The 26,706-nt window shown below is 28.6% G+C and overlaps 1 protein-coding gene across 44 annotated transcripts in view; it reads right to left on the reverse strand.

Moving 5' to 3' along the window:
- Nucleotides 1-26,706, reverse strand: part of LOC145245733 (CUGBP Elav-like family member 3-A) — a 979,738-nt gene that overhangs the window by 87,734 nt on the left and 865,298 nt on the right. For 24 of the 44 annotated variants that reach the window (XM_080107310.1, XM_080107303.1, XM_080107290.1 and 21 more), the window contains 2 exons: nt 25,540-25,619; nt 6,650-6,688 (listed from right to left, as the gene is read on the reverse strand). In XM_080107310.1, coding sequence (XP_079963436.1) covers nt 6,650-6,688; nt 25,540-25,619 — 119 coding nt within the window. The remainder of the gene's footprint in view (nt 1-6,649; nt 6,689-25,539; nt 25,620-26,706) is intronic. The other 20 variants (XM_080107294.1, XM_080107307.1, XM_080107308.1 and 17 more) reach the window with 1 other exon arrangement.

Raw genomic sequence — 26,706 nt, forward strand, 5'->3', positions numbered from 1 at the left:
TATATAAGAATGCCATGTTTCAGAAAATCTTATGATACCAACATTGTTAGTGAAAGGATATCCTAAGAGGCTAACATGAGTAAGTGTCAAATACAGAAGTCAACCACACTTCATATAAAACATAGATGCTTACTTCAAAACAAATAAAAACGAAATCTTTCCTATTTTTTGTTTCATAACTGGAAAATTTTCTTTACTTTTTTAAAAAGAACGATTTTTGCTTTAATATGACAATGCTTAAAAACAAGCAGCAAAGAATTTTTTTTTTTACCTCTTATATTTCAGCTGATAATTTTTTACAGTGCTTTGTAATATGCTTTATTATTGACTAGCAGACCTCCTGGTATTGCCCGTCGTAAAATACGCTTAAATATGATAAATATGATATTTAAATTAATGCAGATTTCGTATTTATTATTATATTATATGGAATCCAATAAAAAGTAATGATTTAGAAAGTTGAAAAAAAAAATGACTCGTGCGCCACCACCGAGAATCAAAACCAAAATGTTTAGCTTACGATTTACTTTTTTTCTTTGACACTAATGCCTGAGCTATGAAAACATGTTTGCTACAAGGCTAAAAATTAAAACATAAACCAATAGCTATTAAGTTATGCATGCATATTTGTAATGCTGTCGTTTGGTCTTCATCTGGCTAATTCAATTTTTTTAATTTTCACACTTTTGTACCGATTTTCCCCGGCTAAAATCCAAATATAAAGTTTTGCATTGGTTCGAATACCCTATATATTAAGTTTCATGTCAGTAGACCAAAAACTGACAGAGGAGTTTGGCAGGCAAAATTTTGAAAACAAATATATATATATATATATATATATATATATATATATATATATATATATATATATATATATATATATATATATATATATATATATGCATACATAAATATATATGGAAAGAGGTTTGTGTTTACTATAATCTCTTTATGCAAATATTATGCAAGTATAAATCATGTATAATATCTGTATGAATATAATTACATATAAAAGTTAACTAAAGATGATCATACCATAAAAAAACTGAAAAAACTAATAGGGAATCAATTAAAATGAATGTTTAAAAGAATATGCAAATTAGCTAGATTTTTTACAGATGAATGCAATTCCATGATCCATAAAAGCAAAGTTGTATTTTCTTTTTAAATAGATAGGAAAAAGAGTTTTTAATATGAATATCAATAGACAAAAAAAAAAAAAAAAATTATAGAAGTATATATTGCTTACAATTTCCGAACTAGTTTCCTCATTTCTGTTGTTGTGCCGAACTCAGCAAAGATAACAATGATGTTGGTTAAAGTGTACAAGTTATCGTGAGGTTCTGAGTTCAATTCTAAGCAAAGGCAGCAAGGCAAACACGTTAGCTGCAAGAATGTCATTAGGCCTGCAGAATGTAATATGAGGAAACTCTGGAAGGTAAAACGGCCGAAACGTTCAGATAACTATAACCAAGATGAGGCAGTCTGAAAATTGTAAACAATAATACCCCACCTAAAATACAAACGTTTAATTGCACATTTTAATTAATAATAATCTGATCACATTTAAAAACTAACAAACAAAAAAATGGGAAGCTAATTTTATAAGAGACATTCTAAATTCGGATTTTATTGCTTTAGTTTCAATTTCAAATTCTCTTATTGTAATACAGCGAGATATTTTTTGAAAGACAGTGAAAAATTTGTCTAAAAGATTTCTGTTACCAGTTTACTTAAAATCTTACAGAAAAATAATTTATGACTTGGTTATTAATCTTTATCGGTCGTCAATTTTTGTGATGACATCAGAAATCAAATGATTCAAATGTGCTAGATTTAAGTAACATTTAACTGAGTTAGTAGTTGGATGGATTATAATTTACAAATATTAGATGCTGTAAGCAAGATCTCCACTCAAGTATATAAATTAATGCCAGTTTCATTGGGAGTATAATTAGGGACAGAATAGCATCCTGTTATGGAGGAGGTTTAGACCATCTCTTCCACTATAAAAGCAAACCAAAGTACCTGTCCTATCATGCCTTTTAGGCTTATAAGAACTTTCATATATCGCATTGAAGAAAGGTAAGAAATCCGAAGGATCAAATAATTATTTAGGATTTCCTTTTCAGGATATATTAGAAAATTATAGTTTCAATTAAAGTCTCAAAACAGTCTATACAAATAAAAAAATACATCTGTATGTAAGTTTGTGTGTTTATATGTACACTTGTAACTTTCTCGGCTGAAAAGTTACGGTATTGAAATTTGGTTTAGATACAGATACCGTGATAAGATGCACAAAGTGATGAAGGGACGTTGTAACCATGATGCAGCTCTAGAAGAGCATACAGTGTATTCTGCTCAGTTCTATTCATTAGAACCAACTTGAGAGAATTCAAACGTCAGCAAGCTGTTTAATGCTTGTTGTTTGTTACTCTGACTTTTTAATCTACTATATAAGGACCACTTTCATTCCCAGGCAATGCCAGCTGCCTCTGCTCATGTATAAAATTCTACATAAGAACATTTTCTTATCAATCCTTAAAAAGGAAAAGTTGGAGAAGCCGAGATCATTTAGTCTTACCAAAGTTAACTATTTTATTTTAAAAAAGCAACTTAAAAACAAGTTGTGTAAAAATCATAAAGAAAGAAAATAACTAAAATTAGGATATGATTTTGTAAAAAGGAGTTCTTTAAGGTTTCCAAAGAAGAAAAAAAAAGGAAAAATAGTGTTTAAAATGATTCTTGTGACTAAAGACAATAGCAACAGCGGCGGCAGCAGCATTAGCAGAAATGAAAAGTGTTGTGAAATGAAAAAATAATTTCTGTCTAAGTGGAACCGAGATCTCCACGAATGATGATGATGATTACAACGACGACGACGACAAGACCAAAAAAACTTCTTTTTCCACCTGACAACAGAGAGAGAGAATGCACCACAGTCATTTTACCACAAATGTACAAATACACCACTGTAGCCAAAACAAATGCGTCACAATGCCCACGGACAGCCACAAATATTAGAGCAAGAGGATCAGACAAGCCGCCCACACATTGATCACTTAGCTCCACTTCCCCATCTCTTCCCATTTTATCCCAGAAAGAAAAAAATCTGAAGGGAGGGTAAAAAAAAAGACACAAGGTATGCAACATGCAAGAAATAGTGTGATTTTTGAGCCTCTGACTGAATATCACAGGTTTTTGTCTACCAATATTAGAAAAGCTTTGTTATGCTCTGATTAGGAATTGAACCACTGCCCTTGACATTTATAAGAACATTATCTCCCATCCATCTCTGTCCAATGAACTTCTTAAAGCATTTCTTTTAGTTTATTTGTTATAAAAAAGTTTTTGTTTTTATTTAATTAATCATTTAGTTTGAATTTAAGGGTAAAACCATAAATATTTGGACTAGCATTTTATTTGGGAAACAGACTCATAATTTTTTTAATTGAAATATTACATCATGTTCTTTTCTGTGCACTCAGCCAAATTTGGTTTGAGTTTGAAGATTTTTTAATCAACTCTGGAGTTGTCTCCAAATGCCTCAGGTTCTCAACAAGCGGAAATACAATTGCGATTGGAGATAAATTTTTTTCTGGTTTCTAATTAAGTTGAAACATTTATTTGAATTTCACGAGGAAATGTTTGCAAATGTGCACAGATTTTGGAAAGATTTTTATATTAAGCCTTGAAAGTACTTTTGGCTTTTGTTTATTCTAGTGTGAAATGGGCAAGTGGTTAAAAACATATTCAATATAAACAGTGTTTCCATGGAAAATCTACAAGATCAAAGGGTTTCCATGTATGCATTTTGTTAAATGCATTAGCAATTTGACTTCTCCATTTTTGCCTTCTGATAAAAACGGAGCATACATCATTAACAAGCATCTAATCACTCTGAATGACTTCCTCTCTATTGAAGAGGTTTCGACTTTACAGTTTTTAACTTGGAAGATTGGAGGATTAGAAATAAGATAAATAAATATGTTACCAGATTTCAGAATCAAACAGAAACTATATTTGATCATGGTCGTTATTTATACTTGATGTAACAGGCATTGTTTCATAGTTTTAGCAATGTCTTAGTTTTGTGATCATTAATTCTTGAGCTTCTGTTAGATGCAAAATTGTATAGAATGTGTGCAATATCTGCTTGGTATGCATTTAACTGGTGATATTAGCATAGAAAAAAAAAAGAAGCCCGTTTAACTGCATTAAAAACCCATTATAGTTGTAAAAATTTATGAGAAAAAGAAAAAGGTTTTAACAAACCAAAACTGTAAAGACACAAACAAAACTAAAAACCTAAATCGTTTAAAAGATTGAGAAAAATGTAGAAAAATGTTTTTAAAAAAATATTGCACTCATGCACATTTAATAGAATTCGTTTTCTTTATCAAAAAAATTGGCTTCATTAAAATTATAATAAAATTTTGATTGCTTTTCAAAGAAAAACTCAATTTTTGGGGAAGGTAGACAAAATCCAGCAATTATAACTTATTTTGTCTGTAATTAGTGATAAGCCTTGTTAAAAATGTGCCTGTTTTCTTTGAGTTTTTGTAATCCTCTTAAATATTTATTATTTATTTTAATCTTTCCTCATTTTTACAATCAGATATTTTACAATTCACTTTTTTGTATTTTATACTTATGACTAATTTCTGCAAAACCGGGCAATAAGATTGCATTGCAGGTTAAGTATCTGTCTTGGAAGTTGTCTTTTACTTTCTTTCATTGATTGCTAACACCTGTGGTAAACATATACTATTCTCAGCCGTTGGGGTAGAGACTAGTTTGCTCTTTTGGCTTAGATTTTCTTTCTGAGAAGTCAATTTAGACACATTATTTAATATGTATCACTCAAAGCAGTGTCCTCCAAGAGAATTGCAAACAGTTCTTGTATGAGAATTATTGATTCTTGTCACTATTTGCAGCAGTTGTTGCAATTTTTAAAGAAGAAAAGAATTGTTTTAATCAGGTTATTATGCAGTAAATTCATTTGATAGAAACAAAAGTTATATGCAATTTCGTATTCTTTATGACAAACTAATTGCTTTATTAATTTAATAAGAAAAAAGGTGAAAGTAACCTCTGTAATCTCTCTGCAAAATGGAATTAGCCTAAGACACTATTTAAGTGTACATCATATCACATGGAGATCTCTTTATAATTATGAACCGAAGTTAAGCGACACTGCATCTGTCCAGTACCAGATGGGTGACCATATTAGGCGCTGTATGTACCACGCTGGGATGTATAAATTTCTAAGTTAGTATTTGGGAGCACATGAAAAAAAAAATAAAACACTGGGAGACATGCACCCTTAGTCTTCATTAAGACATGCATCTAAGAGAAGGAAAACTGATGCAAAACCTGAGATCTACTGTTTTATCTGTTGCATTCATTTGCATTGACGGAGTTTATCAGTGATTCCAAAGAGTGTGGTTTTACACAAAGCCTTCATCACTATAAACAGATCCTTTGTATGGATTTAAAACAACTTATTTGTATGAACTTCATATGTCGAAAATCAATGTGACAGTTTATATATATATATATATATATATATATATATATATATATATATATATATATATATATATATATATATATATATATATATATATTGTGCATCCATCATGCATAGTACTAAGAGGATAATTTAGTTATAATATCAGGAGCAGCTGATTCAATATATTATATAAAAGTGATATTTTGTTTTAATGTGGTTTTCTAGTGCAAAATATCAATGCGCAACTATAGTGATAAGTATGGTGTAAAAAGTTCATTGTTTAAAGCGAAATACATTTCACTGTAATATGAAAGGTTTGCCTATTTTTTATGATTGATTTATTTGTTCGAAAAATGTAACATTTTTATCCAATCATTTGGACAGGTTGGATACATTTGTACTTGTAATAAATATGTCAACAATATCAAAGATTTTAAGTATTCTGAGAAATAACTGGAATCTAAACACTTAAAATATTAGAGTAGAACAAATTTGACCCCTTTTGTCTGTCAAGAAATTGGGTATGTTCTGCAATTAAGATTTTAATGGAAACTTCTTGTAACTGAATTTGTGAAATTTAAAAAGAAACAAAGTTTATTTGTACTTTTTCTAATTTTCAGTTTATTTTCAATAAACATATTTTTATGAACTTATTATTTAAGAAATCAGAGCATTTTTGTATTGAATTTTAAAATTCTTCAGAGGAAACAAATCAGAAAATTTGTGTTTGTCAGAATTTTCAAAAGTGATTTGTGAATCTTAATGGAATCATTTTGAATATTATTCTGAATTCTTCTTTAAAATCTTTGAATCATGTCGTTTTAAAAAGTTCATCTAATCTTATGATGTGTAATATGTTAAAAAGGTTTGATCCTAAGAAGAGCATTTTCATTTTAAGGAAATCAAGTGATGAATCGATAAGCATTAGCAAAACGTTTTCGATTATGAGTTGAGAATGTGGACAGTTCCTGCTTAGGGCATAACAGAGCCAATCGCCCCAGTCATGATATGTGTGAGCAGTGTCTCCCCTCAGCCCCCTCAACCAGCAGCCATCACCCAACACCCGTCCCCCCTGGAGGGTTAGTATATGGCAATGTTCAAAATAGTGCCTAGTACTTGAGTACTGTCTACCTGATGGGCTAATTCTGCCACTTCAAATCTCAGCATCTCCTGGAACAGAAAAAGAAAAAGTAAAACACAAGTGTTATGATCCACCACCCCAGGAGGCTGGTGGGTTGTGGATTCAAGATGCACTCAATCGGACGCGATTTCTTTTTTTTTTTTTTTCTTCTAGAGGAGAAAGAAGCTTTTTTTCTTTTTGTCAAAAACAATACGATTTTTATGTGGACATCGCCATTGTTGTTGGAAGACTGGATCAGAATAAGGCCATTACTGGAGGGGGAGGGACAATTTAGAAGGATAAGAAGAATCAATTCAACAGTAGGAATAGAATATAATTATAGTGGAAGGACATGGAGTATCTAGCTGTTTCTAAATGAGAATATGTCGCTCTATACACATGCACACACACTCACATGTGTAAACCCTTCCAGACATGCATGCACATACACAGGTGTATGTGTGTGCTTCGCCTTGCAGACACTATTATATGAGCTCCAAGTGACGATATATTCTCAGGACAGATAAAAAGTAACCAACATTTGATTATTTCAATTTATCTGATTTCAGTCAGGTTAATGGATAATGAAAGAAGACTTTGATTAGTTTAGAAAAACAAATGATTGTATTAATAATTTTGAAAATATAAAAAATTATGCAAGTTTCTTTTCTATTCAATTTTTTTCAACACTAAAATTAAGAGTTTTATGAACTTCAGGAATTAAATAGAAAGATAAATATTTGTTGGCCATTGAAAATCTAGTCAAAATAATAAACCGATAGAATTAATGTTGAAAATGGTTTTTCTTTACAATATTAATTTGCAAATCATGTTTATTTAAATCTATTTAACTAATTACAGATAAAATCAAATATCAAATGATACACTTAAAAAAATTGACTCCAAATCCAATAATTACAACAATGAAAATTAGAATGACAAAATTTAATCTGCATTCGATTTTTTTTTCAGTAAGTATTGGGAAAATATTGATGATTATCTTCCAAACTCTAGATGCCAAGTTTTTTCAAGATATTTTCAATAGACAAAGATTTTAATGTATTTGTAGTAGGTTTCTTTAGAAAGGATGAACTTAAAATAAAATCAGAGTTTTAACTAGAATTAAAAAAAAATCATATTAAAGAGGTTTTTAAGTTTCAAAAACAAAAACAAAAAACTGATCATCAAAACAAAACATTCAAAAAGTAAAATTAAAAGAAATGACATTAAAGATAAATTTTATTCATATGTTGTTTGGCTAAACATTTTTCTTTTAAGGCTATTTTCTTGAAGGTATTCTATTAGATCTGTCAATCAGTTTTCCAAAATTCTAATAAACTTTGTTTCTGTTTCAATGCTAGAAAAGATTTCTCATTTGTACCTTCCATATTTAATCGCATTATCTGCATACGTTTTCCAATTCTCCTGAAGATGACTTAAATTTAGTCGAAAGTTCAAGAAATAAAGAAATTCCAGAGAACAATATGACTTAAATATATTTTAGTTAACTATCCAAAATTTGTTAAAATTTTGGAAATAAGGATAAACAGATCTAATTTTCACCGATTAAATGAAGCACGCACAAACACACGCACGTTAAAATACGTTTAAATGCCATTTCTTTTAACAAGAACTAATCATGCGTGAAAAATCCATTGTTCCGAGCTTCATGGAGCATATGGGCATGAAATAAAGTTTGTGAATCATGTGTATTTCATGAACTATTTCAACTCCAAATTAGTTAATTTCAAGAAACTGATCTTATATTTTCATAATTTCTCTGTTCCATTCATAGATCATGGCATTAATGACGTCATCTATATCACAAGTATTTTTGCAGCTTATCACTTCGTCTATATAGATCTAACTTTGAAGAGCGTACACAGAGAATGAGCAGGTCAGGGTTACTAACAGTTTCTTGCCTCATTGATTATATTTCTATTAATTTTAAACTTAGTTCAATATAAGTTCCATTAACAATAGTGAACACTGTTCTCATATAGAAACTAATATAACTGTATGTATGTGTGCGTATATATGAATAAATATATATCTGTTTATGTAAGTATCGATATTTATCTATATGTGTATATATAAACAATTGCATACATGCATATAAATATGTATATATATATATCTGCACATTGCATTCATATATATATATATAAATATATATATATATATATCTGTAGAGAGTCGTATATATGTGGGATTATATATATTTGGATATATATATATATATATATATATATATATATGTTTGCCTATATATTCGTAAATATACATATTCATATATGTGTATATATGAATATACATAAATACATCTAAGTATATATATATATATATATATATATATATATATATATATGTGTGTGTATGTATGTGTGTATGCATGTATGTATGTATGTCATTAGTTTCAGTGTGTAGAAGTGTGAGTCTTATAAACAAACATTTTATTTAAAAAAAAAAAGTCTAGGCGTTTTTAATACTAATCTGTTGGATTTTGTTTTCGTCTGATTCCCACGTCCATTTATTTGTAAAATAATGTGTTAAATTTGTCATCATCATTATTATCTACAGCAGAAGTGTAGGCCTTTCAAACAAACATTTTATTTAAAAAAAAAAAAATCCAGCCGCTTTAAACACTGATATGTTGGATTTTGTTTTCGCATGAATACGACGTCCATTCATTTGTAAAGTTGCACAAACACTTCAACGAATGACTGTCTCTTCTACAAATTGTTTGTATTGGATTGTTTTTCTTTTTTAGTCATGTCAAACTCATTTAATCGTACCCATCACCATTATCGTTGTCCTGATCATTGAGGATTTATGACTTTTGAAACGCTCATTCATGTGTATTTTACATGTATGTGTACGTGTGTATATTCATATGTATGTACATGCGTATATGCCTGCCTCTATGTATGTATGTTTGCATGTGTGTGTATATGCGTATGTATGTTTGCATGCATCTGTATGTATGCATGTATGTGTGCATGCATGTGTTTATTTTCATGTGTATGTGAGGTGGAGAGGGCTCCCATAAGCCGTGGTGAAGGCAACCCCTCTAGAAGAAGCAAATCTCTGATTTAAAAAAAAAACATAAAGCGGGAGATCAGTACCCGTATTAAGCTGGTCTGCAGTTTGACTTGTTGCTGGCTATCTTGCTCTTGCTTATTGCTGGATCTCAACATTTTGAACCGAGAGAGAGCTTTAGCTGTCATACAAAGCTAAAACTCTGTAACATCATCTTTGTATAGACACTCCCTCAGGCATTTGTCTATAAAAAATAGTTCTGTGGCCATAGAAAAGTTGTGACGCGTGTAGGCCTGAAATACTGGAAGCATGTAACAATTGATCTGCCATCATTGTATGTATGTATGTATGTATGTATATGTATGTTTATATATGCACATGTGTATGTATATGCATGTATATCTATGTGTATGTATGTATATATATAATGTGTGTATATATCTTTGCTTATATGTATGTATATACACTCATAAAAAAAAAATGGACCAAGAGTGAAAGGAGGAAGAAATCTATTTTTCAATATTTTTCCATGAATTTTTGTTAATTTTAACTGAAAATTTCTCTTTTGAAGATCATTATTATTATAGCATATAATAAATGAAAAAATTAATCCTAAATATGATAGGACCGCATCTTGAACCCCCCCCCCAACCCCCCCCCCCCCGAATTGCAGGGTTAAGGCAGTCCAAAATGACTTACAAGTAGATTTTTGATATTTTAAGAAAAGAAAAAGTGAAAGCATCTCTTTCTGTAGTGAAGCGAATTGGTCAAAGGTTCGAAGTCGAATGCGTGGTAAAAGGAAAATCTGGATCTGGTCGCCCTAGAGCATTCACTTCACTTAAATTAACTGTTTTGAAGGATTGAAAGAAAACTTATGTTGACCATAGCAAAGAATTCAAAACAGGGGCTGGAAATTCTCTTTCTAGTTATACAATATCTAGACGAATGAATAAAATGGGATTTTCTTCTAAAAGGTGTGCAAAGAAGCCATTTTTATCTTAGAAGAACATCAATGATAGAAAGAGATTTTTCTCGTATCATGGCAAGAAAGATACAGACTGGTTCAGGAATGTTTTCTGGTCAGATGAATCAAGATTTTGTCTTGTTATTGATGCTCTCGATGCAATCAAAGAACTGGAGAAAGATTTTCATCAAGTTGCTTAAAAACGACGGTTAAACACGGGAATGGAGAGATAACGGTATAGGGAACTTTTACTGCAGAACTTATTAGATGTGAGAAGTCAATCAATACAAAGGAATACATTTGAATATTAGAAACAGGACTGTTACCAAGTATCCAGAAGCTGGGTATATCTCAGAACATTATATTTTAACATGATAATGCCCCTGCACACACTTCTAAAGTCACAAAAAATGGTTTTCTGATAATTCAATTAATGTGATATTTTGGCCAGGTCAACGCCTCGATTTAAACCCAATCTAGAATATTTGATCCATAATATCTCGTGCATTGGATGGAAGAGCTTTTTCGAACAATGACAAACTGTGGCAAGCTGTGCAAAGCGAATGGAATAGCGTCTCCTCTTCACAGTGTTCCACTTTGGTTGAGAGCATGTCTAAAATGATTGATCTTTTAAAGAAATCAAAAGGGAATGCGCTTCCATCCTAAGCATTTATTAAAATAAATATCTTGTTCTGTGTTATTAGTCTCGTTTAAGTTCCCTTGTTCAATTGTTCTTTGTTGAATATAGCTTTTAGTGCAATAAAATGTATAAAATTTGTTTGGCCCATTTTTTTGCTCATGAGTGTATATGTTTGTGTGTGTATGTACATATATATATATATGTATATATGCATATATATGTATGTATGTGTATAAATGCATATATATGTATGTATATGTAGGTAAATGTATATGTATGTATGTATATGCGCATATATGTGTACGTATTTGCATGTGTATATGTATATATGTGTATGCATATATGTGTATGTATACGTATTTATGTGCATTGTGTATGTATGTATATATGTGTGTATGTATATATGTATGTATATATGTGTGTATGTTTATAAATATGTGTATATGTATGTACGTGTATGTATGTGTATATATGTATGTATGCGTGTATATATATATATATATATATATATATATACATACACACACATGTGCATGCGTATATATAAATACTTATGGTTATGATCATATATATATATATATATATATATATATATATATGTATATATATAGGTATATATTCATATATATATATATAGACATGCATATATATATATATGTATATATACATATTATCAAGTATTTATTAATATATACATATATATATAGACATGCATATATATACATATGTATATATACATGCATATATATATATATATATATATGATTATAACCATAAGTATTTATATATACGTATGCACATGTGTGTGTATATATATATATATATATATATATGATTATAACCATAAGTATTTATATATACGTATGCACATATGTGTATATATATATATATGCATGTCTATATATATGTATTTATTAATATATACTTGATAATATGTATATATATATATATATATATATATATATATATATATATTTGTTTACTAATGCATGATAAGGGTTAAAGAGATTTTCTGTTGGATGATCGACGTCATCATGAGAGGAATGTGTGGGATGGACAGAAGATTACTTAAGGGGAATTTGTTATCTAACAGTACGGCTCAACAAGTATTTGTTTTCATTAGAATTGAAGATGACTGTTTTGTAGTTGGTTGAGAAACAACCTAGTAGTGTTTTGTTCCACAAATTGGATTTTCTAGGAAAGAAACTTTCCTCAGGAATGTTTCATTTAGTTTTTGTATATAATTTTTATATAATTGTAGCTAGTCGAATTCTTGCTGTAAATGTATTTCTGGGGGAAAGGAATTGTGGCTCCGTCAAACAGCTGCAATCAACATAATACAGTAGAGAACGGCTGAAAATATAAACTCCTACTAGATTTCGAAATCAGTTTTGTCAAGACAAGAAATCATACTCTTAGCGACACTTCCCTACTATATACGATAGCAGAACTTTTTTTTTTTTTTTACACAGTGATCACCACTTATCAAGGCCTGGAAGCCACTCAGGGATAAGGGTTATTGCAAGTACATTACGTTAGTGTGGAGATTTGATGAAGTGTTTACTTAAGGGGGCGGTTCATTAGGAATTTGTTAACGTTAGACTTGAAGACATCCAAGTTGTAGTCCGGTGGGAAGCAGGCAGACGGAACAGAGTTCCACAGGCATGCAGTTCTAAGAAAGAAGCTTTGTTCATGGAATCCGCGTTTTGATTTAGGCACAGATATAGAGTGGGGGAAATTTTTCACAGTGGATTCAGCTAGACAGGTGTTTTTCGTGAAAGATTGGCGAGGGGGGACCAGAGATTGGAGTTCAGACGAGCACCTGCCATGGAAATAACGATAAAAAAAGGATAGGCTCGCAACGTCTCTTCTGTGGGAGAGAGGTTGCAGGGTAGAGAAAAGGGCATCCCCCACTAAGCCACAAAGTCTATTTTGTACTCTGTCAAGGCAGGATAGGCTGTTTTTAGCAGCTCCTACCCAGATATGGCAACAGTATTCCATCCTTGGACGTACTTGGCTTCATCTAAGAACATATATGGCTTTTATACAGATAGAGGATTGCATCAGGAGTGAGGTACTTTCTGGAGTAGTAGAACGATCTAACCATTTTTACAATGGTCTTAGCAACAGATTTGGTGCCAGTCTTAAATTTGAAGTCTGGAGTGAAAGTCAGTCTTAGGAGCTCATAAAAAGAGATTCATGGAGGAGAAAAATGAATATTCGAGCGTTGGCGGTGAAAAGGGAGAATCTTGGTTTTAGTGGCGTTAAAAGTAACTATCCACTTTTCTCCTCACTTCAAAACAGAGGAGAATGAGGAGTTAGAAAGATCTTGATCATCAATGCTCTTCGAAATAGATGTGTCGTCAACATAAAAGTAAACTAATAATCTCATTTACTAATGTCACCAAAATGGATTATTGAAACACATCGGCATTAATGCATAGTGCTTTGGACATCTGTCCATCAGCAATTAGTTTTAGAAACCTATCAGAGAGAAAAAAAAAAAAAAAAAAAAAATATATATATATATATATATATATATTGTTTTGTTATTTTAAAATATGTTTTTTCAATCATATTTCACTCTTTGTGCATACCAATCTTTTTATTTAAAAGCTCGATGTATCTTAAATAAAACAACAGAGCATATATAAAAAGAAAATAACAGTATAGTTACATTCCAAGATCCAAATATTTATTTTTCATGCAAAACAGCTCCTCCAGCATGTTAAAATTTTGGTACCGTCTCTTTTCGTACATACACACTTCAGGAAAATTAGAAATTCTTTGCTTAGAAAAAAATCCATGACAATATCATGCTGTACAGACTCAACATTATGTGTTTGTTTTTTCTTCTTGCGACAAAGACTGTATTGACACAATAACCGTTTGTTTCTGCATAACGAAATGGATCTGCAAAAAATGTACCAAAATTTTATGCTGGAGGAGCTGTTTTGCATTAAGAATAAATATTTGGAACTTAGAATGTAACTATATATATATATATATATATATATATATATATATATATATATATATATATATATATAATGACTATCCTTCAAGTGAAATCATCTTTTTCTTCACCATATTCCCCCTGCTTCACTTTTTGTTATCAAGTAAGATCTTTGACTTACTTGCAGTTTCATCAAATACTTTTGTATGCGAAATCAGATCCCGCATTTTGCTAATTCCTACCTTCTGATGGGGCGCGGAAAGTATTTCTTCGAAACTCCGCGGATTAAGGACTATCCACTTATTAAGTGTTTCCTTTTCAGATTAAATATGTTTTTAACTCTTTTTCAAAGTGTTTTTAACACGTTTTATTAACTATTTGCACTTATATATGTATATATTATTCCAAATTAAGAATATTCAGATAATAAATAATGAGGTTAATGCAAGAATACTGAATACAAAGTACAGTAAGATATGCTTTTTATTTGTTTTTACATAATCATTTATGTATCGCTACAAAATGATAAGGATGTTTCAGTTAACTAGTCATAACTAGAGCATTAGGTGATCTTTCTTAATATATAGGTACATATGTATACATGCGTATAAATATATGTATATACATACATACGCATACATATGCATATATATATATATATATATATATACATACACACATATATATGTACGTATGTATATATACATATATATATATATAAGATATATACATACATATGTATATCTGCACATATATATATATGCATACATATGTACATCTGCATATATATATATACATAAACATATATATAGACGTATGTATATATATACATACACATATATATGTATGTATATATACATATGTATATATATATACATACACATATGTATGTATATATACATATATATGTGTATATATATACATACATATGTATACATATGTATATGTGCATATATATATGCATACACATATATATGTATGTATATATGCATATATATATGTATATATATACATACATATGCATACATGTGTATATTTGCACATATATAATATATATATATATATACATACACACATATATATATATACATACATACGCATACATGTGTATATTTGCGCATATATAATATATATATATATATATATATACACATACACATATATATATGTACGTATGTATATATACATATATATATCTATGTGTATATATATACATATGGATACATATGTATATCTGCAGTATATATATACATACACACGCATATATATATGTATGTACGTATATACATATATATATATATGCATACATATGTATATCTGCACATATATATATATACATACATACATATGCATACATATATATATCTGCACACACACACACATATATATATATATATATACATACACACACACATATATATATACATACATTTACATATATATACACATGCATATAATAGCATATATAACAATAATATTAAAATCAACTTGAAGTGAGTCCGAATAAAAATAATAATATTCATTCATTTTCAAATAAAACTTTATATGAATAACTAATTGTAACAAATGTGACTTATGTAAACTTTCCTAGCTTCATAGGTTATCCAATCTTGAGAAATTTTTTATAGGATTCCTACACGTTTGAATAAATTTAAGTACAAATTTAAACGTCAAGAGATATATTAACAAAATTCTGAAATTTTGATGAATTATAAAACCGAGTACAATGTCAAGATCTATCATATATATATATATATATATATATATATATATATATATATATATATATATATATATATATATATATATATATATTACATGTAATAAATTCCACAGCCAAACAACATCGCAGCTCACAAGAGCCATGTCAGTCAATGAATCGGCTCTTGTGGGCTGCGACATTGTTTGGCTGTGGAATTTATTATATATAATTTCTCACATTCTGAAAATCATATATATATATATATATATATATATATATATATATATATATACACACACGTGTATATTTGTGTGTGTGTGTATGTGTATTGGGGTGGAGAGGGCTCCCGTAAGCCATGGTGAAGGCAACCTTTCTAGGAGAAGCAAATCTCTGATTTAAAAAACCATAAAGCGGAAGACCAGTACCCGCATTAAGCTGGTCTGCAGTTTAATTTGTTGCTGGCTATCTTGCTCTTGCTTGTTGCTGGATCTCAACATTTTGAACCGAGAGAGAGACTTAGCTGTCGTACAAAGCTAAGACTCTGTAACATCATATTTGTATAGATACTCCCTCAGGCATTTGGGCTCATGGATTTTAAATGTCTGAGGGAGTGGCACTCGTCTGACAAGACGTTGCAATCATCATATATATATATATATATATATATATATATATATACCTTTTTATGACCGAATAATAAGGAATGATTGGGGAAAAATTGTTCTGAAAAGTCTTCGAAATCCAAAAGCGATTGAAAGAAAATTGAGATAAACAATGTCTTAAAGTTCTGATTCATAGTTTTGTTTGCTAATCTGTTTAATCTTGAATTACAAAACCAATCATTTCAAAATAAAATCCAATTGATTAGATTCCACAATCAGAACCAACAAGATGAGATCCAATGTATTTTTAATTTTCCCTCTTTTAGGAATTCCATTAAAAATCCACTGAAACAATTTATGCTCCTTATAGTCATTAGTTATTGCATTTTCAGTGGCCCTCAACCATCGAGAGAAGGCAACAATTTTTGTAGGCACTTTCTATTTGGTTCGTGTGCAATCTCTAGCAGCTGATATGATGACAGTTTCACAAAAAGAAATGAAATAAAACGTTTGATGATAAAACAATACTTTATTTTTGCATGTACAACATCTTAATACCAACATATGTTTTTTTAATTGAATTTTGAAAAAAAAAAAAAAATAAACAAAAGAAAAACTTTATTTGTCTTTAAAATTTTCTAAAATCTACTTAATAATATTTGAGAGCTTCATTACATGATCTTTATACAGAGTTATTAGCTGAATATTTTCATTGGAGAAAATCTCCAATCTATTTTAACATAACATTAAATGTATGAACAAAGGAGGAGATTATGTTGTCTTACAATTAAGCTATATATTTTATGGAACGCATCGTACACACATTTCTATAGTTTTATAGAAACGATCATATATTAGTTTCATTATTATTATTTGATTGTAACATTTTTTCCTGTGTATTTTGATTATTTGTAGTTTTGTAGCAATAAATATTTTGAACCAAACATGATCCTTTTGAATTAATTCCAAAAATGATTAATAATTCTGAAAATTCAATAAATTTTCCACAGGTTTCCTTTGTGTTTCAAAGGTATAATGTGATAAAAATCAACAACTCTAAAAACATAATCTAAATTGGTGAAGTCTAATGTTATTTATATTCAATTCAATTATAACTAGTGTTAAAATATTTTTATATATAATAAGGTATGATTAAAAAAATTGGAAGATTCTACTTATAGACACTGGCTATAGGAACTGACCAATCAAATGGATACACGTTCTGCTAGCAACGAATTATAAGCCAGAATTACCCCATAAAAATATTGGATATTTTAGAATTCCCACACAATTTTTCGTGTTCACTCAAGAAAGATCTTTGCTTTTTGCCTGCAAAATTTTAAAGTTCAGGACTTGTACGGATCAGCTACCCATTTAAAACTCTTTTTAATCTCCAGAACTTGTACAGATTAGCTACCCCATCGGACACGCTTCTGAAATTAAACATGGCTTTCAAAAACTATTTCATGATACAGTAAAATTTCCTTTGTTTTCTAATTGCGAAAAAGTTGGTTATGTAGTTTAAGTTTCTATTCAGAATGAAAATAAAGAAGAGATGTAAATAATAGAGAGGAAGAGAAACTTCAGGAAACTTATTTAGTTGACTGAAAGATTGATTTCAAATTCCATCAAAAGGCATAGTCATTAGCCATCGGTTAATAATAGTAACATGTCAAAGACACCAATCGCTTGCTAGTTTCTCTTCTGAACAATTTAAATAAAAAGGAAAAATACTAAGAGGATTATAATTTTCACAAAAGTGTAAGTAAAAATGATTTGATTGAAACATTTTTTTAAAAATTAAGGAAGTAACAAAAGATTTGAGGAATTTTATATACTTCTATTTTGGGATGCTTATTTTGTGGCAAAAAAATCAAATCGATTTGTTTATATATAGGGGAATATGCTTTGTCAAAATTAACATCTGTTTTCTTTATGAAAATTTATGTTATGGTATGGGTTGGTTTTCTTGTTTGAAATTACCTAAAAAACTGACTATTCATATAGAAATTGAATAAAGTACAAAATGATATCGAAATGTTTGCAAATAGGCACATAGAGCAGAGAGGAAAAACATGCAAAAGATAGCAAGGACGGCTGACATGCTCACATCAACCTTCATACAAATAGTCACATTTATACACAACAAAAAGAAAGTAGAATTCTCTAAGTTCTGACTAAAAATCTAAAATCGATGCAACATTCAGTTTTGTACTATTCATCATAATAAACTGATTTCAATATATGATGATCTATAAAAGATCATTTTTTTTTGTTTCTTTTGTCATTCTAGTTTTTATCTCCAATTATATGTAAATAAAATTTAGATGAAGAATACTCGTTTTCAGATGAAGACAAGAATCTTTGTTTTAATTAATATCATTCGCGAGAAAACGTAAACACATTTATCTTTTCTTTTTAAATTTCTAAATTTCAATTGGGAAACAGTTTTTTTTTTTGTGGTGTCAGTCGATTATTATCCTCATGACTGTTGTTTGGATTAATGTTGATTAGTTGATCAAAATAAAAGCGTGGAACAATTCAAAACTCATAATAGATTCACTCTCCCCTTAAAGCCGAACAATATGACTGCCAACAAAGAAGGTGGGGGCGGGGTCATATTGGCAAAGACGGCTGTAATAAAAAGTGAGAGATGAAGAAGATAGATTGTACAAGCGGTTAGATTTGGCCTGCCAAATGTGTGTTTAGCCGCCTTTTGCCACACCGTAACTTGCCATTTTCAATTATATATTTATTTCTCCTAGAAAGCTAAAATACAAGACATATGCTTCTATTTTATTTTAAAAATGCATCTGCAATCAATCTAAAATATTTTCAAATAAAATGACATTTCTACATTTCTATGCGGAAATATTTTCTGACACTAAAATAGATGACTATTTTCATTGGTGTTCAATATTACTTTGACCGAGCAAATCTTTGATCTATAAAAAGAGACTTCAAGGAATCACATGTTACAAAGAGAAATGAACTGATATTCTTATTCTAAAGACAACCCCCCCCCCAGAAAACATTCAGCTTTTAAAAATATTGTGATACATATATTTGGAGTCCAACTAAACATTACATTATTTAGGGAAACTATTGTGATACATTTATTTGGAGTCCAATAAAACATTATCTGAAGATACTATTGTGATACATTTATTTGGAGTCCAATAAAACATTATCTGAAGATACTATTGTGATACATTTATTTGGAGTCCAATAAAACATTATCTGAAGATACTATTGTGATACATTTATTTGGAGTCCAATAAAACATTATCTGAAGATACTATTGTGATACATTTATTTGGAGTCCAATAAAACATTATCTGAAGATACTATTGTGATACATTTATTTGGAGTCCAATAAAACATTATCTGAAGATACTATTGTGATACATTTATTTGGAGTCCAATAAAACATTATTTTGGAAAACTTTATAATTCTGCATTGAATGTTTTGAGAAATAAATGGTGAAAAATTATGGCGATTATTTTTACTATTTTTTTGAAAAAGATATTAATAATTGCTCGATATTATCGATTTAAATGTTTATTTGTTAATAAATAAGCGATAAAAATTCAAAATTTTATTAAGTAATATTAAAGTGCAAATAAATTCAATTTATTTTTTTATTCGCAATGAAATATTTTACAACTTTTTACTTTTATAAAATGAGATTTTTTTGCAAATAATAATACTTAAATTGAGGTTCATCTTCTCTGTATACAACTATTTAAGTAGAATGACATTTATTGTGTATTCAACGCATAGACTGCAGTTTTAAAAAAACTCACATGAAAAAGTTTTCAAATGGATTTGCTATTTCTAATATAAAACATCTTTAATCTTTGCTAAAATAGTATGAAACCTATGAAATTAGTATAAAACTGATATAAAACGGTTTTAATCTCAGATATATTAATGTAAAAATTATAAAAAAAATTATAAAAATATGAAACTAATAAAAACCTAATTTAATTTCATAAAAGTTAATAAAATATAAATGTGTAAAACTATTTGCAAATATAAAACTAATATAATAAAAGTTAATTTAACTCAGATAAAATAATATAAAAATTATAAACAAAATATAAAAATAATATAATGCTAATATAAAATACTTTAATATCAGATAAAATAATACAAAAGCTATTTAAAAATAAACATAATATAAAACAATATTATAAAAATTAATTTTATTTCAGATAAAATTATATAAATCTATAAAAATCTATAAAACTAATATAAACATTACTTTAATCTCATTTAGATAAAATAAACTGACTTGAAGAAAGCAATGAAATATTTGATTAGAAAATATTTTGTTAAAATGTTTGGATAAATAAAATAAATATTTGGTCTTTTCTTTAATTTTAAAAATGTAAAAGTCAAAATATTTATCTTACAAAATAGAGCAGGAAATAAGTATGTGTCAAGTGCAGTCATAATTTTGAAAATAAAGTTAATATCTTCGAATTTGAAATGTTTCTTTGCAGACGATATCATAATTTAAAAATATAAATATTAATAATAGCAACATGAGATAACTTATTATTTACACATTTTTCTATTTTGTAAAGTTTATATTTATTCACAAAGATATTTACTTTGTATGTTCACCACATTTCAGCAGAAAATTGCTCGTAGTGTTAATATTTGCAGAAAACATTTTTTATGGTCTTTTTCAGTGTATATCGGAAATAACGATCATCAGACATTCAACTGTATTAGCATCAAAAATGAAACAAACAATATCTTTCGTTATTGTTTGTTGTTTTAGGGTGTATTATATTGTAGCTGTCATAAAACAAAATAAAACCCCAATATTAATGCATTAAACACATTGAAATTCGACGTTTTGAAAACGTGTTTGAAATGTGAGATTACTTATCAGTAAAGCAAAAATTTGACTAAATCTCTCATCCAAGATGAAGGAAAATCAAATATGAACTTTTCTAGAAAAACTTTTTAAATTCCACCACGGCTGAATGGAATTTTGGAAAACAATCCAGGCAATGCCAATGAACAATAGAAAAGTCATTTTGCCATATTATTAACCAGAGAGTTTCGTACAGACAGTTGTTTAATTCTATCTCCAATGAAAACCATTAAAAACATTTCCTTGATCATTTGTTAAAATAATGATTTTTTTTGCCATGCTTAATAAATTTGTACTTTACATTAGTTTTTACATATGCAGTAATATGTTGCTACACAGTCATGAGCATATTTCAGCCAGCTAGTTACTAGTAACTAGAAACCGCTTCAGGCGATACAACTTATACAAAAGCAAAGTTTGCAACTATATATATATATATATATATATATATATATATATATATATATATATATATATATATATAATATGTGAATTTCTCAACTTCTCAAAATCGGAACAGAAACAGCAGATTTTGTAAATATAAATGGCTCAATGTACATTCAGATAGAACTTTATAGCAATAGCAAATACTAATGAATAAATAATAAAGTGTCAAGATAATGTACATTTATAGCAATAGCAAATACTAATGAATAAATAATAAAGTGTCAAGATAATGTACATTTATTCATCATTATTATCATCATCATATTTGGTTTAACATGTTGGTATGTATTGGATGACTTTTAGAAATTCACTTACTCTTTTCCTGTGAATCGAACCTAAACTGGGTACTAGTATAATATGCGGATGTATGTAAGCATCTGCTCGAGTTTGCATCGAACTTGACGGAAACTTCTGAGCATCAAATAGATAAACTAATCAGAAATTGACAATAAATGCGAACCCAATTACCCAATGAAAAGCCATAAAAGTACCAGACGACTTTTGGATAAATATCGGAAGAGAACAAAAAACATAATTGTTATCTGTAACTCATGGAGCATAACACTATAACAAATCTAACCATCCTTGACAAGCATTTACACATGCTTGAAAAAGTCATCGACTATTGTCAAAAAAAAAAAGTTACTAGCAGCCGAAATAAATTGTAAGACCTGTGGCATGAAAAATGTATCCTTGGAAAGCAAACCTCTCTCACTAATGGTTTCGCTTAAAGGTGTACAAATACGCAATGCTGAAAATGGACCTTGTTGCGAACTCGCGTGTTCTTTGAACAATCGTGCCTGCAAATTGGCCAAATCATGAAGGTAATATATCTGTAGTATATATTATATGTGGATTAGATCTCTATACCGTTATTTTTTAGCCAGTCTAAAAAATGATCTTCTTCAGATAGATGGGCTGTCGCATAACCTCCTTCCAGTCAGGTGATTGGACAGTTTAGGATCATGTGGTCTATGTCCTGGCGGGGGGTTCCTCACACTTTGGGCAGATTTAGGAGTCTATTTGTCTTCACCTGTGTTTGTTTACTTCAGTCCTGCAGTGTCTTGTTATGATCTGGTTTGTGGCTACCCACTGCTTCCTACTATTGCCAATACATTTACATTACACAGGAGAGGAGGGATAATAAAAAAATTGTGTTTCATATTTAGAAATTCCATTAATTCAAAAGTCCCTCCCATATGAAATAGAATTCAGAACTTGTACTTAAATTCAATAAATAAAGAGGCATGAGAGTGAAATAAAACATTTGTGTCAATAACGGAAGAAGGAGATGTTTTTAAATTGATTTTATTGTTTCTTTTCCGATTGTTTGAAATGGAATAATCATGAGACAATCAATGTGAAATATTGGAGTTATGAACAAGATTAAGCAATTAAGAGAATCTGAAAAGATTTTGCATGACATAAAAAATAGCAAACGATTAATGGTTTTCTTGTCTTTTTAATCTTTTCTAACAAATCATCAGGATTATTAACCTTTACTACAGCAATATTTTGTTGGTGCCTTTTTTTTTACTTTTAATTACCTTTAATATTGAACATGACGTTTAATCATGAATTAAGGTTTTATAAAGAATGTATTAAGTCAAGTAATATTTGAATCAATTCAACTTCTTGTACAAGAATTCAAAAAGAAATTTGTCATTTAAAAAATGTTAATCTCTTTCCAATTCATATGAATCTTTACAGAAACAGTTACAAATGAAATGTTTTATTTGAAGTTTTGAAATCATCGGTTTAGTGATATTTTCTTATAGTAACAAAATAAGAGGTTGAAATTATAGTAAAACTTGTTTTATGTGCCATCAATGTTGTGAAAATTGCAAAAATATTTGAAATTTCAAAGACTAAAGCTCAAATTCTCAAAAAAATTTATTAAGGTCTTCCTAGAAAATGGTCATTTTTATAATTCAATTCTTGCATATTATAATCTATGATTAATCTATATATGAAAATTTTGAGTATAAAGTTTGTGCTGTGCGTTTGACATTTAATTGAAGGCTAAAACTCGAGAGGCTCTGATCAATGGAATTAGCTTAATAGTGATCATCCATAAAATGGGTTCTTGTTTTGACTTGACTATCATTTTGTAGAAAGATTACATTTTAAAGTGTCGTCCATTATTATTATTATTATTATTATTATTATTATTATTATTATTATTATTATTATTATTATTGTTGTGTCAATCAAAGAGTTTTTATATTTGGCATTGGCACATTCTATGTTAAAGATAAATCATCCATTCTTGTTTAGATTGTTTTTTGTTTCAATTTTTGGTTGTCACATAATAGAAAGCTGATGCCATCTACAGTTTGTAATATAAAATAGGGATAACCTTTTCTGTAATTTGGATTTTACTTTCAGTCAAATATCTCTTAATTATAGTTAACTTTTTTAAATATTAATTAATACTAAAAGGATCAGTTGTCCTGATTCTGCAGATTAGATACAACCAATCATAAAACCATGTTTTATTGTTGAAACTCTGTTTCTGATAAACATTGCAGAAAACAATTTAAAAAAAAAAATACTTTTGATATGAAATTATTCCCATTCAAAAATAATACATGATTTTGAAAGTTATTGGAATATTTCGATTTTCATTCTAATCATTTATGTGACGAAAGAAAACAATTCCATTTCAGAGAATGCTGCTTTTTCGGCACCTTAAAAACAAATTGCCATGCCAGCGTGTGATTGGAGAAAAACTAAACAAAGGAGGAGGAGGAGGAGGAGGAGGAGGAAGGGAACCCGTTAAACATGTTCAACTGAAAAAAAAAAATTGTCAAAATCGAATGTATGTCCATTATATAATATTAGACACAGATTTTGATTGAAACAGTTTTTAAACAAAAAAGGGCGATTAAGAAAATGAATCGATAAATGAAAGTGTTGCTTTCAGATTTAAACTGAAATCATTTCAAAAATTGGTTTCTAAAAAGTGTTTCGAATAGTATTAAAAGAAGTTTGTCCAAAATGCTGCTCTTATTTTATCCCTTCTTTTTTAATCAAAACAAAAAATATAACTAAAAAATGTATTACTTAAAAATTGTAGTTTTGAATTTTCTTTTATTGAGTCATTAAAAAATGTACTTTATATGTTGGCAAATCATTACATTAAGTCACTTCAACTGATTTTTGTCTGTCTTCAATTCAGTTCAGATTATACCAACATGAGTGACGCGAGTACACCAACAATAAGCGCCTCAAACATTTTCTCATATACGTTGTGATCTATAGACACGTGATTTAATTTAATCTTTTGATTAAAAGTTTAATAATCTTACTTTATGATATCGTTTCAAATGACTAAATGTTTATTTTGTTTGGGAAATTACAGTTCAGACATTTTTAAAAACCTCTTCAATTAGGAAGAATGAAGAGGGCAGTATAAATAATGATAAACAAAAGGTAATTGCAGGTAAAGACATTCTGGAAATACAAAATCAGATTTTTGGTAAATTTGAAAATAAAACAAAATAAATTAAAAGACATTGTGTATAGAAAAGGACTGAGAAACAAAGTTAAAAATAGATTCAAGCAAAAAAAAAAAAAGGATAAAAAAAATGAAGAAAAAAAAACAAGGAAAATGTAGATGGCTGTTGAAAACTTCCACTGGAGATTGCTTTACTTACAGGCATTGTCTGGCTTCCATGTAGAGCATTAATGGCAGATTGTGCCTCAGCATGGGTTGAGAATTTCACGAATGCACAACCTGCAACAAATAGTCAAAATATTTAAAACACTCAAACAAGATTTTCTCTTAAAAACCATCCACATAGAAAAAAAATTAAAAAGTTATATTTTCACTTTTTTGCAGCTTAGAAACGAAATGTTCTTCAATTGAATAATAATCCAAACTTTATGAATTTTATTTCGATAAAGTTGATCATTTTGTTAACTTTTTCATTTAAAATATTGCCATTGTTTGGCGACAAATTCTCCCAAATATTGAATTTTTTCTTTTGCATTAAATCAAACAAAAATATTTGTTTTTATTGCGTTGGGTGATATTTGTTTTTGACTCACAGCAAAACATGTTATCTTTGAGTTTTCATTTTATAGATACCATGTGTAGCATTGTGATTCCAAGTGGAATGACATGGACAATTCAGTGGGTTATTCTGCATTTGGTCAGTAATTATTAGTTGATTGCATTAAACTCTATTTAAATTTAAATGAAGTAAAGTTTTGTTTTCATGTTGAGTTAAGAAATTCAACCTCAATGTTTTATAATTTGTTTTCTCTGATTTCCTAAGACAAAATTGAAAGCGATAATTAATTAATTTATTTATTTATAATAATAATAATAATAATAATAATAATAATAATAATAATAATAATAATAATAACTATTACAATAAAATAATAATAAACAAATAATAATAACGATAATAAAATAATAATAATAATAATAATAATAATAACTATGATAATAATAATAATAATAGTAATAATAATAATAATAACTATGATAATAATAATAGTAATAATAATAATAATAAACAAATGATAATGATAACAACGCTAATAATAACGATAAAAAATAATAATATGATGCTAATAATAATAATAATAATAATAATAATAATAATAATAATAATAATAATAATAAACAAATAATCAATTAGATAATAGATCATATCTTTAAAATCAACCTCAATAATATTTCCATGTATAGCAAAAATATTAAAAAACAAATGTCCACCATATAAATTAGAATTGCCATTAACTGTTTAAAGTTTCAATTAAATCTCATCTTATTCTTCTCTCAAATAAAGTAATTAATTCTATTTTTTTCA

This window comes from Euprymna scolopes, chromosome 23 (assembly GCF_053919585.1).
Source record: "Euprymna scolopes isolate OS-2025 chromosome 23, ASM5391958v1, whole genome shotgun sequence".
Classification (NCBI taxonomy): domain Eukaryota; kingdom Metazoa; phylum Mollusca; class Cephalopoda; order Sepiida; family Sepiolidae; genus Euprymna; species Euprymna scolopes.